A 13,527-nucleotide genomic window follows, 5' to 3' on the forward strand; every position below is an offset into this window, starting at 1 on the left:
CCAGCTATTTCCTCTCTCACCTCCCTCAGCAACCTAGTTTAGATCCCACCTGGTCCTGTGATTTGTCCATCTTAATAATCTCTAGCCTACCCAACACATCTTCCCTATTTATGTCAACGTGATCCAGACTAATCAAATTTCTATCTCTAATCTCAACATTCATCATGTTCCTCTCCTCAGTGAACATTGATGCAAAATAATCATTCAGAATCTCACTCATTCTCTCAGGTTTGGCACACAGCCTTCCTTCGTTATCCTTTAGTGGACCAATCCTTTCTCTAGTTACCTGCTTGCTTTGTACATAAGAATAAAATGCTTTAGGATTCTCCTTAATTCTGCTCACTAAAGCTATTTCATGACCCCTTTTAGCCCACTTGATTCCTCATTTAAGACTTGTCCTACTCTTCCGATATTCTTCCAGGGCCATTCTGTTCTTAGCTGCCTAGACCTTATGTATGGTTCCCTTTTCCTCTTGGTTAGTCGTACAATTTCTCCTGTCATCCACGGTTCACAAGTCTTTCCCTTCCTATCCTTTGCCTTCAACAGGACATGCCTATCCTGCACTATCTTTAACCTATCTTTGAAAGCCTCCCACATCTCAAATGTGGACTTCCCTTCAAATAGCTGTGTCCAATCCACATTTCCGAACTCTTGCCTAATTTTGATATAATTGATTAGATTAGGTTAGATTGCTTACAGGCCCTTTGGCCTGTACAGGAAACAGGCCCTTCGGCTCAACAAGTCCACACCAACCCTCTGAAGAGCAACCCACCCAGACCCATTCCCCTACATTTACTCCTTCAACTAACACAAGGGCAATTTAGCATGGCCAGTTCACCTAACTTGCACATTTTTGGACTGTGGGAGGAAACCAGAGCACCCGGAGGAAACCCATGCAGAGATGTGGAGAATGTGCAAACTCAACACAGACAGTTGCCTGAAGCGGGAATTGAACCCAGGTCTCTGCCGCTGTGAGGCAGCAGTGCTAACTACTGTGCCAACGTGCCGCCCAGTTTAGTAGTCTTCCCTTAGGACCACTCTCTTTATCTATGAGTATTCTAAAACTTACAGAATTGTGGTAACTGTTCCCAAAGAAATCCCCCAACGTAACTTCTACCACCTGTCCTGGCTCGTTCCCCAGTACCAGGTCCAATATGGCCCCTTCCCTCATCGGGCTATTGACATACTGCTCTAGAAAACCTTCCTGGATGCTTCTTACAAATTCTACCCCATCCAGACCTCTGACGTTAAGTGTATCCCAATCAATGTTAGGAAAATTAAAATCTCCCATCATCACTACCCTATTGCCTCTACATCTTTCCACAATCCAATGAGGACTGCCATCTGGAAGGACCGGGGCAATAGATACATGGAATGCTAACACCTGCAAATTCACCTCCAAGCCACTCACCATCCTGACTTGGAAATGAATCTCTGTTCCTTCAATGTTGCTGGGTCAAAATCCTGGAATTCCTTTCCTGAAGGCATTGTGGGTTTACATCCAGTACTTGAACTGCAGCAGGTCAAGAAGACATTTCACCACCACCTTCTAAAGGGCAACTGCGAATGGGCAATAAGTGCTTGTCCGGCCAATGATGTGCATTAAAACAAAAAGATACCTTGGCAAGTTGATGGATGAAAGGATGTGTACAACTAAGGTCAGAGACAGTAGAAATTTGATGACCTCAAACTTAGAGAAGATGGAATGCAGGAGGCTGTCTGAAAAACATTAAAAACAATGTGTCTGGTGATTACAACCAGTAGATTAGGGTTTCTGAAACAAAAATCTGCCATTTCATAATGTTCCATTTACTTGCAATGCATGTTTAATTGTAAATATATGATATACTATATAACTTGTATCAGGTCACTAACTATTTATCTGATATAAATATCAGATTACTTGGACAATGAAATAACAAATTTATGCGATTCTTACATTAAATTATTTCTTTAAAAATTCTAACCAAGGTTACTTTTGGCTGCTGCTTTCCTTGAGGCGTTTTAACAGATGTAGAGATTTATTAACATTTGGAAAAATGATTTGGTACAGCAAAATGTCACAAAAACCCTCCACAAATTTCTTGTTACCCCATGTAGAGCTTCTACTGTACTGCAATTTTAATACAAATGTAGGCTTTTTATGCCAACAAATCGTAAGTCAAACATTTTCATTATCATTATCTACAAGCATCTGCTAATTAACTCTCCTTTTTCTATCAACATTCTATTTGAGTAGTTGGCTTAGTTGGTTGGTGCCTATCTTCTTTTCTTTTGTTTTTGTCTTTTGCACCTATTAATTGTTCATTTTAGAATGACTTGATGGTGCCATATATATTATGGACTCTGCAAATTGACTAAGATCTTTCAATACATAATGTTTTTTTAACAGATATCCCAGTTCCCCAGAACTTACATTTGAAGATATGAAAGCTGCTTGCCATTTTATTTATGCTGTTGTTTCCCATCAGCTGAATCTGTGAATTTTTCCTTCTCAAGATTCTATTCATTGCTTCCTTTTATTGAATTTTCCTGTCATCCTGAAGTGTAACTTCTCTTTAGCACATGGATTTTTAAACTGAAACAATTCATAAATAAGAATTATAACATTTATATCAGTTTTTGAACATGAATTTGTTGCATGCATCATTTGTATATTGGGTGAAATCTTATAGGGGCTTGAGTGACTTAGCAATGACCAGATTTGTGGCAGAATCAGTCAAGAAATCTGGCAAAGTCTACCTTGATATTGGGACCAAAATTTTTATGCTTTTGAAAAATGGCAATTTGCCAATTAAGAGGGATTTTTGCTTGTTAAATGTCTTGTTGACAGCTTAATTCATCTCACTAATATTTACCTTCCTATCTTACTAAATTCACCAAACAAGCTGGACCTTGAGATAACTTGACATGGAATTCAGAGTGGAGAACCTGTGAATTCAACTCACACCTTTCACCAAAGGATCTCCATGTTGAACATCTTAGGTTATACTTTATGGACACTGCAACACACATCCCATGTGCACAGACATTGGCATTCAGAATGTGCTAGTCTCTAAGAATCTTAATACCACCAATCCAATCCACTTACATGATACTTCTGCATTTCAGTGCTGCACTTTGGGCTGTACTGGCAACTATCATTACATTGCTGCAGCACAGTCACCATGCACTCAGAACCACACCAGCTCATTGACTGGACCAGCGGTATTCCAGGCTCTTTGTTCACTGTCATAATGGACACTCACAGCATAAGGCCATAAGATATAGGAGGAGAAAGTAAGGTCTGCAGATGCTGGAGATCAGAGCTGGAAATGTGTTGCTGGAAAAGCGCAGCAGGTCAGGCAGCATCCAGGGAACAGGAGAATCGACGTTTCGGGCATAAGAAGGGCTTATACCCGAAACGTCGATTCTCCTGTTCCCTGGATGCTGCCTGACCTGCTGCGCTTTTCCAGCAACACATTTCCAGCATAAGATATAGGAGCAGAGTTAGACCATTCGGCTCCACCACTTGATCATGATTGATACCAACCCCATATTCCTGCCCCTTTCCGTAACCTTTGATCCCCTTACTAATCAATAACCTATCTATCTTTATTGACCACACCTTCCTTTATTGCAGCTGCTGATTCCAACACCTACAAGCCTTGATGGTATGTGCAAGACCATTATCTGGGTAGTATGTGACTGTGAGTGTTAGAACATATGACAGGGCCTTTTCATCAGTGATTTGCTGTTGCTTTCTTTCCACCTTCTGGGGCTGTTGTGGCTTCTTGGCCCATTATAGAAACCGAGCATCTCTCCTTCTGTTTACATACACTATTAATACCTCCATTGCTGCATCAATCACTATGGACTCCTCACCAGGTCCTGATACTAATGTTATGATAATTTACATTGCAACAGTATTTTAGCACAGCTTCCATTTAAGACATAGCTTGTTTTTAAAAGGGAGCAGCTTAGCTGTACAATGTGAAGACAATGATGCCACCCTCACTCCCCAAACCTACTTATGCATCCAATAGAAATATTCGGCTCAAAAAGCTCTCAAAATGTTTTGGCTTCACATCAAAGTGTTATTCTCACTTGCCTATTGTACTGCTTGTACATTCCTGAGGTCTGGACAAAGTAATAACACCTCATGTTGTTGGCAGATGCATCTGAATTGATATTTTTTATTAATGCTGTAAGATTTTGTACTTCTTCCTCAATACTTTATCTCTGCTACTGTTCTTTTGATTCGCTAGCATTAAAAATGCTGACAAAAATTCTGATTGTCACTGATGATTAAAACCCTATCAATTTCCACTTTAAGCATATTCAAATACTAAGCCTTCCTCTATGGTACAGAATTCCAAAGATTCACAACCCTCTGAGTAAAATAATTCCTCATTATTTCAAACCTAAATGTCATCTATCTTATTTTTAGATTTCCTGAGATGAAACATCTTACCTGCAACCACTATCTGTATTTCTTTACATATTTTGTTGATTTCAATGAGATCACCTCTCATTCTTTGAAACTCAAGAGAACAGAGACCCTGTTTGCCTAATCGCTCTTCATAGGAGAGTTCTGATAATCCGCAAACAAGTCTGATGAACCTTTGTTACAACCTCTAGGGCAATAATATCTTTCCTGACATAAAGAGAACAAAACTGCAGAAGACAAAACTGGCAGCCTAGTGAAATGATCAGCTTCCTCAAATCTACCTCCTTGACCTCCGAGAAGGAGAGGATCAAGGCTTCTGAGAAACATCTGATGAGCAGATTATTGTAACGGCTCTGCAGCTGGCAGGGAAAAAATGCCCCAGTCTGCTGGCACTAAAATATTGCAGGAGACCAGGCACCTGATCAGCTCCAGCTGGGAGAAGACTCTGGAATGTTGGTAATTAAGGACTTTGATCCATGCACAGGGAGGAACAGGAATGGCAGATAGGCATGTGGGAAGATGAATCAGTGCAGTGAGTTAAAAGAATCTGGCTACATCTCTTTGGACAGGTTGGTGACTGCCATGGAGAGTCAGGTCCAGCATCATCAGGGTCTGCTGGAGAGGCACACATTCCTGCACTCCAGTGCCCGAGGCATAGGTATTTGTGAACAAAGACATGACAACTGGGAGGGCAGGGAAACTGGTAAACATTTCAGGTGACCCTTCTTCACAAGGAAACAGGGCAGTACCTGGAGTCACTGAGGCAGAGGAAGAAACATACACAGCTCCCTCATAAATCTCCAGTCAGAACACTGCAGAGGTGACTGGGCCATCTAGTCTCACCATGCCTGATGGACAATTTAAACATACCTGTGACAATGCACATTTAATTATTTAATACTTTATCTTATAAGTGGCACTGCTTCTACTTACTTTTGGTTATTTGCCTCCCTGTGTAGTCCTGAATGTAACTGTTCCAGCATAAGGCATAACTTAATGGCCACGCAGAATGTATCATGGATTGATCTGTGGTAATAGCCTGCTGCAACATCTGGAAGCAGAAGGAACAAGGCATACAGAGGAAAATAGGTCATGCTGATATCATTGATCTTTTTCCCTACAACATTCCCATTCCGTTCATAGCCTCTGTACCCAAATTAATTAATTGTTCAATGACGTCTGGGACAGGGAAGAGCACAACAAACAGTCGGGCAATACTTTCAGATGGCCAGGGATTAGGGATCCAACAGGTCTTTGTCCTGTACAATTCTTGAGTCTATGTGTAATGTTCTTTTCCTTCAAATATCCTCACTTCAGTGAGTCTTGCAACACCTTCCCTCACTGGTTGAAATACCTAGCCTACCACTTTGACTGTGTTTGCAGCTATTTTCTTCCCCCTCGTGAACATTTGATTCCCAGCATGGTAGAAAGTGAGTTCTCCAAGATCAATAACTTCCAGCTTCCACCGTTAGTGTTGGTGAGCCCCAAATTACCAAGTACCCTTCTTGGTAGCCTTGCTTCTCACTCTCATAGGCTTCATGCCTCCCCAGATCCCATTCAACCTATGTACATTAGCCTGGGCCTGCACATTTTTCCCTCTTAGCCCCTGGCATATCAGGTGACCCTGGCAAGTATAGTCATACACTGTTAGCCCTTTGAAGCAAGGTACTTTTTATTGTGGACAAATCTCCCTTCCAAATTGCTCTATTTCATCCATTCTTTACTGTATCGCTCCCCTTGCAGATACTATTGCCCCCTTTCACAATTGTCATCAACCCCCACCAGCAGCCCAAACAAAAACTTGCCAAGTATTTTTGCTGCAACAACGGATCCCTTCATACCCTCAGCTCCACCACCACACTACCTGTTCTTTAGTTTCCATGGATGGATCCAATGTCCATGGCCCACTGCCTTGAGTGTCGCAATCTGATGGCCCAAGGCAAAAAGTGTTCACACACTTGCCTGGTGGTTCTATATGTCTGACTGTGTTCACTCTATCCACTGGACTGGCTGCTATGGAGTCACAGAGTGATTGTGCCTCACTCCCTGATCTGCAGAGGTATGGACCCCTGACTGAGAACACTCAGCACCAGGTACCTGACCCTGGCCAATTCCCATGGAATGGTATTGGGGGCTGTCCTTGACTCACTCTGCCAGGACTGCCTAATTGTCATTTGCTTCCATTGACTTTAGTGAGGACTACTCTCCTGAGTCACCAGAATTTCAGAGGATCATAGGGATCTTTGATTTGAATTCTAGTCTTACTGGAGTTGTGTTTAAGGTTTTGAAGAAGCATGAATCGCTTATAAGGTTGTTGCATGACAACATGTTAGTAAATGGAAGGGTTGAAGAAGGTGTGCAGAGAGTGGTTAGTACAGTAGCTAGATGTGTTAGCCAGGAGTTCATCTCCCATATCATTATGATATAAATATTTATTGTGGTGAGCAAAATATTTTCTGCAGTCTTTTTAGAGAGCATAAGTTTAAGGTAAGAAGCAAGTGATTTACAGGAGGTCAGAACATAGATTTGTTTCATCCAGAGGATGATAGATATACAGAACGTGCTGCCTGAGAAGATGGTGGAGGCAGGTGCCTTTGCAACATCTAAGAAATATCTGGATAAGTACATAAAATGCCAGGGAATTGTAGGCTATGCACCAAGTGCTGGTAAGTGGGATTAGTGTAGTTTGGTGTTGGTCAGCATAGATATGGTGGGCCAAATGGTCTGATTTTATGCTGCAGGACTCTATAGCTGCTGCTTCTCTGCCAAATGCAGATTTGAACACAGCTTCAACCCATTTCACTAGGTGTACTAGAGACAAGTAGAGAAGCAAAAGACAGGAATCACTCATTGCACAGGTTGGGGACCAGGAAGGCAGCTCCAACATTCATTTCAACAGGAGGGTAATGTAAATACAGCTAATAAAAAAAAGATCATGAGTAAGTAAAAATTCTACAAAACTTTAACGATTTATTTCTAGCTCTTTAAATTTAATTTTCTCCTAGTTTCCTAATCATTAAGCATTATTTGGAAATTTGCAGAATGAGCAAAATACAAATAACACTGTATAAATAAGAATGGACAAGTATAGCATGTACTAAGAGGCTGCTGATAAATGAGGGAAAATAAACAGGATGAAAATAATCTTGGACAGTAGTGCAAAACATATGTTAGTGCAATGGCAGCCATTTTACTCAACACCTGGGTTTCTTTTCTATTGAAATCAATTATGTGTAATCAAAATTACATTTTAAAACAATTTCAAGGGACAAGGTGTTTTGTGGGTTTGCTGTTCCTAGCAAACAGATATTTTCAGCTTTCACATTTTCACTTTGAGCATTTATTTATAATTTTCAAGCCCAAAATAATTCCATTCAAAATCTCCAAAAATATAGACAAAAAATAACTATCCTTTGACAATGTGGTTTATTTCTCCTTATTAATCATATGTATTATACTTGTGTTTTATGATAGTTGAAGAAACATCACCTGATCTGACTATTGTCACAGAAGAACAGAATGGAGTCATTGAAACTATTAAGGATGCAGAGAATGTAATCAGCTGTAATAACATGTCTACTTCTAGTATGGACTGCTGTTTTGAAGCAAATACTGGGTCAAAAGTGTTAAATGAAAGTTCCCATGAGCCCTCACTGCAATCACAGACTCAAGAACTGGATGACATGCAAGAAATACTGGGAGATGAAGACAAAATACAGATGGATTGTCATCACTCTGAAGAAGGTGAGATAATGAGCATTTGAAGTAAATCCTCACACAGCCAAGTCTGTTACAAATTACAATAACAGTAAATTGTGTTTTTCTCAACAATGTTGTTTTTGAACAAATACTTATGGATTTCCAATGGAAAGATATTCTTTATAAATTCTTCAAAACTGGTGTAGACAAAGAAGGGAATATTTTACAATTTTTCATTTCAATGAAGAATTACCCTCTAAAATAAAGGCTGTTCTAATTTCTGTACTCATTAGCACACGGTACTGGGAGAAATCTCAAGGTTACTGCCTTGGATTTTCAATAGCTTGCCTAATTTCTGCTGAAAGGACCTCATGCTTCTTTTTATCTATATTGTTTATGCTAATATGGACCATGAACTCTTGGTCTTAGCCATCTCCTGAAAGAAAGTCCTGTGGTTGCTTTTTGGCATCTTTAATCCTAGCACTAAGGAAGAAACATACAATCCTGGAGTCACAAGTATGACCACAGAAATGCCTGCACATTCCTCTATCGAATCACCTCCTATTAATGCCAATTCAGTTTTCTCCCCCTCACTTTGTGCAGCTGAACCACTTGCAAAGCTACAGACTTTGCTCTTGCTACATTTCTCTAATGAAACATTGCCCCTCACCAGAATACAGAGTAGGAAACCACTTAGTGAGAACATGAAGCTCAATGGGCTCTTTTACTATCTTTACAGTATTTTTAAACCTAGCAGTTACCATTCCCTCTCTGGTTGCCTAGTCTTAATCTGTGATGTGACCTGTTGTCAAACACACTATCCGTACAAATATTGGCTTTGTTGATGCACCACAGTGACTCCAGCCAATGCTTGAATACAAAAACCATGAGCTCAAGTTTTTGTAGGTGGAGACATTTCTTATAGATGTCACCATCTGAGACATGTGGAAACATACAGCTTTTACAGCATGGAAAGAGACTCCTCAGACCATCATGACCAAACCAGACATCAAGCATCTGTCTATTCTAATTTCATGTTCCATAGCTTTGTATGCGATGACATTTTAAGTATTCATCTTGAGGGTTCCTGTCTATACCATCCTTTTAGGCAATGAGTTCCAGATATCCACCACTCGCTGGATAAAAATATTTTTCTTCAAATCCACTCTAAACCTCTTAGTCCTTATCTTAAAATTGTGCCTCTTGGTATTGACCTCTCTACTAAGGGCAAAAATCTATCCCTATTCTACCTGTCTGTGCCCCTTATATATCTCCTCTGCACTCTCTCCAGTACTGGGGAAGCTTGGTGATACAGTGGTTAGCACTGCTGCCTTACAGTACAAGGGACCTGGGTTCAGTTCCAGCCTCAGGTCTGTGTGGAGATTGTACATTCTTCCCTTGTCTGTGTGGGTTTCCTCTGAGTGGTCTGGTTTCCCTTCAAATCCTAACTAACATTATACACAGATCCATCATAATTTTCTTGCTTTTGTTTTCAATGCCTTTATTAGTAAAGGCAAGTATCCCATATGCCTTCTTATTGATCTTATTTATCTGCCCTGCTGCCTTCAAGGATCTTTGGACATGCGCACCTAAAGTCCCGCTGATCCTGTGATTTTCTAATCCCATTATTTGTGTTCTTCCTTGTCTTGATAGTCCTCCCAAAATGGCATAACCTCACACTTTTCAGGATTAAATTCCATTTGCCACTGTTCAGCCCATCTGACCAGCCTATCTATACCATTCTGTATTAGTGGTGCAGTCATTGTTTTTACCGATACCATTCTGTAATCTACCTACCATACTACCAATTTTCATGTCACTGTGAACTTATTGATTATGCCTCCTACATTCATGTCTAGATCATTAATGTGCACAATGAACAGTATGAAACCCAGCATTAAACCCTATGGCTCGTCACTTGGCATAGGCTTTCAGTCACAAAAACATTCTTCGACCAACAGCCTTTGTTTCCTGCCAATAAAATGATTTTGCATTCAATTTGCCAAATTGCTCTGAAGTATCTATTACTTTCTACATGGGACCAGAATGGGAATTCCATGCACCGAGCTGTCTTGTTATGCTGTAAGCTTATTTTCAGACTATAGACTTTAAACTGGAGTTGAGAAAGCAGAACTCACCAATTAACTGTAAGGAATCCAGCACTGTCTTTGAATGACCATTTCAGGGTCCATTTCTCACTTGCTCATCTGAATGGTGCTGACTGCCTGTATCAGGATCCTTGTCTCACCCACTCCTTTAGTTATTGCTGTCTGGTTGTCTTGAGGTCTTTCCCTTGCTTACTTCATTGGATGCTCCTAAGTGCCTGTCTCAGTATCTCCTCTCGCCTGCTCCTTTAAGTATTGCTGACTTCCCTCTCAGGATCCTTCCCTTGTCTGTTGCACTTGGTACCACTGATTGCCGCTGTTAAATTCCTCCTCTTACCTGCTATTCTCTGATGCTATAGTTTGCTTGTCCCTGGATCCTTTCCTTGTCTGTTCCTCTAGATGATACTGACTACATTTTGGAGGGTTTTCATCTCTCCAGCTCCTCCAAATGCTGCTGACTTCTTATAGTATTCCTACTACCCACTGTTTTAGGTGATGGTTACTGCCTGACTTGGTTTTCTCCATCTGATCACTTCAATTCAATAACATCCCCTCTCTAATGCATTTAAATTTTGTGTTTTACTGCAGCTGAAGCAACATTACTTGATTTGACTAGAGCGACAGAAGAACAGAACATAGTCATTGAAGCTGAGAAGGACACAGAGGACACAATAAACTGTAATAACATGGTAATATCTAGCTCAGAGAGCTGTTCCAAAGTAAACTCTGGCTTAGAAGTCATGAATAAAAATCTCCACATGCCCCTACAACGAGCAACCACTTTAAGACTCGCTGATGTGCAAAGAATGGAAGAGGATGAACTAAATACTGGATTAGAAGCCATTTACAAAGGTCTTCAGGAGCCCCTCCAGCGAGCAACCACACTAACACATGATGATGTGCAAAGAATACAAGAAGATGTGATGAACACTGGGTCAGAAGCTATGACCAAAAGTCTTCAGGAGCCTTCACAACGAGCAACCGCCCTAGAACTTAATGATATGCAAAATACGCAAGAAAGTGATGACAAAAAGTTGCAGAAGCAGGACATTAACAAAGAAGGAAACACAAACCAAAGTAGCTTAGACAAAACCACAGAACATGATCAAAACAAAAATAATGATGAGAAACAGACATTGGAAGCAGAACTACAAAAATGTATTGATGATTTGAAAAAACTTAAAATACCCTCTACTTTCTTAAAGAAACAGAGGCACTGGCAAAATGAACTGCTAAAGAAATATGATATGTAAACCAATGAAAAATAAGCTGAATATTGGAATAAGTATAATGTATAGCTTGCTTGCCAACTCTGTTCTGGCAGAGGTGAAAAATGAAATGTTGAAAGTATAAATATCACTACTTTCAAACGTTAGCATTTGTCAGAATAGCTAGACATTACCTATTGAAAAATAAGTAGGTTGATAGACCATATATTAATATTTCACCTATCATAATTTTCTCACTTCCCCTTGATGTTTACTTACACTTTATGTTCAAGTCCAAATGCAAGGTATAAGCGGCAATGTACTAATTCACTTGGCTGTAGTCACAGTTTGATTCACTGTACAGATTCCATTCATGTTTAAGATTAGTAAACTAGTAAGGTAAAATTCAGAAAATCCTGTTTTCATTTCTAATGATTAGGCTTATCAAGATATAGATGTGATTTCAGCAAATTGTCAAGACATGGCTTATGTCATTTCCCTTAGTAATTTATTAAAAATAAAACATTGAAATTTACTACAATGTTTTAACCTGATCATTTGAAGATTACATGTTACTGATAGAATTTAAACATTTAATGAGCACTGCCAATAGGTTGAGTATTTAAAGTTTTCAAAGAAATGTGAAGTGTTTTTGTGATTATGAAAACAACGATACACTTCCTTGGTTTAAATTTTGCTGGCATCTTTGAATGCAATTGGTTGACCAACAAAGTCAAGATCATAAGAACTATTAAAGTTATGAAGAAGCCTCTGGTTCATCAAATGTGGTTCCACAGTACATTAGATTACTTACATTGTGGAAACTGGCCCTTAGGCCCAACAAATCCACACCAACCCTCCGAAGAGCAACCCACCCCCCTACATTTACCCCATCACCTAACACTACAGGCAATTTAGCATGGCCAATTCACCTAAACTGCACATTTTTGGACTGTGGGAGGAAAACGGAGCACCCAGAGGAAGCCCACGCAGACACAGGGAGAATGTGCAAACTCCACATAGTTGCCTGAGGCGGGAATTGAACCCAGGTCTCTAGCGCTGTGAGGTAGCAGTGCTAACCACTGTGCCACCATGCCGGCCATTAACTCCACCAGCCAGGAATCCAACACTCTATCATTTACACACCTACGGTCTATTCCTAGGACCAACGGCATGTTTAATAGGGGATGGGAAAGTTGACCCAGGTGCCTGAAGCATTACTTGATTTGACCAGAGAGACAGATGAACAGAACATAGTCATTGAAGCTAATAAGAACGCAGAGGCCATAAGAAGCACAAGTTGCTGGAAACGCTCAATAGATCTGGCAGCATCTGACAGAGTTAATCTTTCAAAACTGAGGAAGAGTCACTGTACCTGAAATGTTAACTCTGATTTCACTTGTCAGATGCTGCCAGACCTGCTGAGCTTTTCCAGCAACTTCTGTTTTTGTTTCTGATTTACAGTGTCTGCATTCCTTTGACACTTGGTAACATCAAGTCCAAGTGTCCCATCCTCACAAGGAGACAGATTGATGTCAGGAGGCGAAAGTGAGGTCTGCAGATGCTGGAGATCAAAGTTGAAACTTTATTGCTGGAACAGCACAGCAGGTCAGGCAGCATCTAGGGAACAGGAGATTCGACGTTTCGGGCACAGGCCTGGGGAAGGGCCTGGGGAATTCCTGGGGAAGGGCCTGTGCCCGAAACGTCGAATCTCCTGTTCCCTAGATGCTGCCTGACCTGCTGTGCTGTTCCAGCAATAAAGTTTCAACTGATGTCAGGAGGCACCTAGCTGGAGGTGGAACCACATGTCGGCTGATTGTAACCCCCCTAACATGACCAGACAACCCTGGGCGAGACCCCCAACTGGTACTTGCAAATGTCACTGGCTGCATTGATCCTCCTCCTCAGAAATATTGTGAGCAAACAGGTAGCCACTAAGAAGGTGACAGGGAGATTCCACTATCTGTCCCATAACTGCACATGTGGAGTCTACCAATTGCACATACCAGACTATCAATCCTCCTATGGACATTATTGTTACCTTCAACATCCCTGGGATTCATCTGTAGTGCCTTAACTTTTTGTT

General features: G+C 40.7%; 1 protein-coding gene across 2 annotated transcripts in view; it reads left to right on the forward strand.

Moving 5' to 3' along the window:
• Positions 1–11,976, forward strand: part of kctd12b (potassium channel tetramerisation domain containing 12b) — a 52,816-nt gene extending 40,840 nt beyond the window's left edge. For both annotated transcript variants that reach the window (XM_043704644.2, XM_043704645.2), the window contains 2 exons: positions 7,904–8,173; positions 10,822–11,976. In XM_043704644.2, coding sequence (XP_043560579.2) covers positions 7,904–8,173; positions 10,822–11,486 — 935 coding nt within the window. In that variant the 3' untranslated portion in view covers positions 11,487–11,976. The remainder of the gene's footprint in view (positions 1–7,903; positions 8,174–10,821) is intronic.
• Positions 11,977–13,527: the final 1,551 nt, after the last annotated feature.

This window comes from Chiloscyllium plagiosum, unplaced genomic scaffold (assembly GCF_037043375.1).
Source record: "Chiloscyllium plagiosum isolate Xiang-an unplaced genomic scaffold, Cpla_swu_hap1 HiC_scaffold_11, whole genome shotgun sequence".
NCBI classification, from domain to species: Eukaryota; Metazoa; Chordata; class Chondrichthyes; order Orectolobiformes; family Hemiscylliidae; genus Chiloscyllium; species Chiloscyllium plagiosum.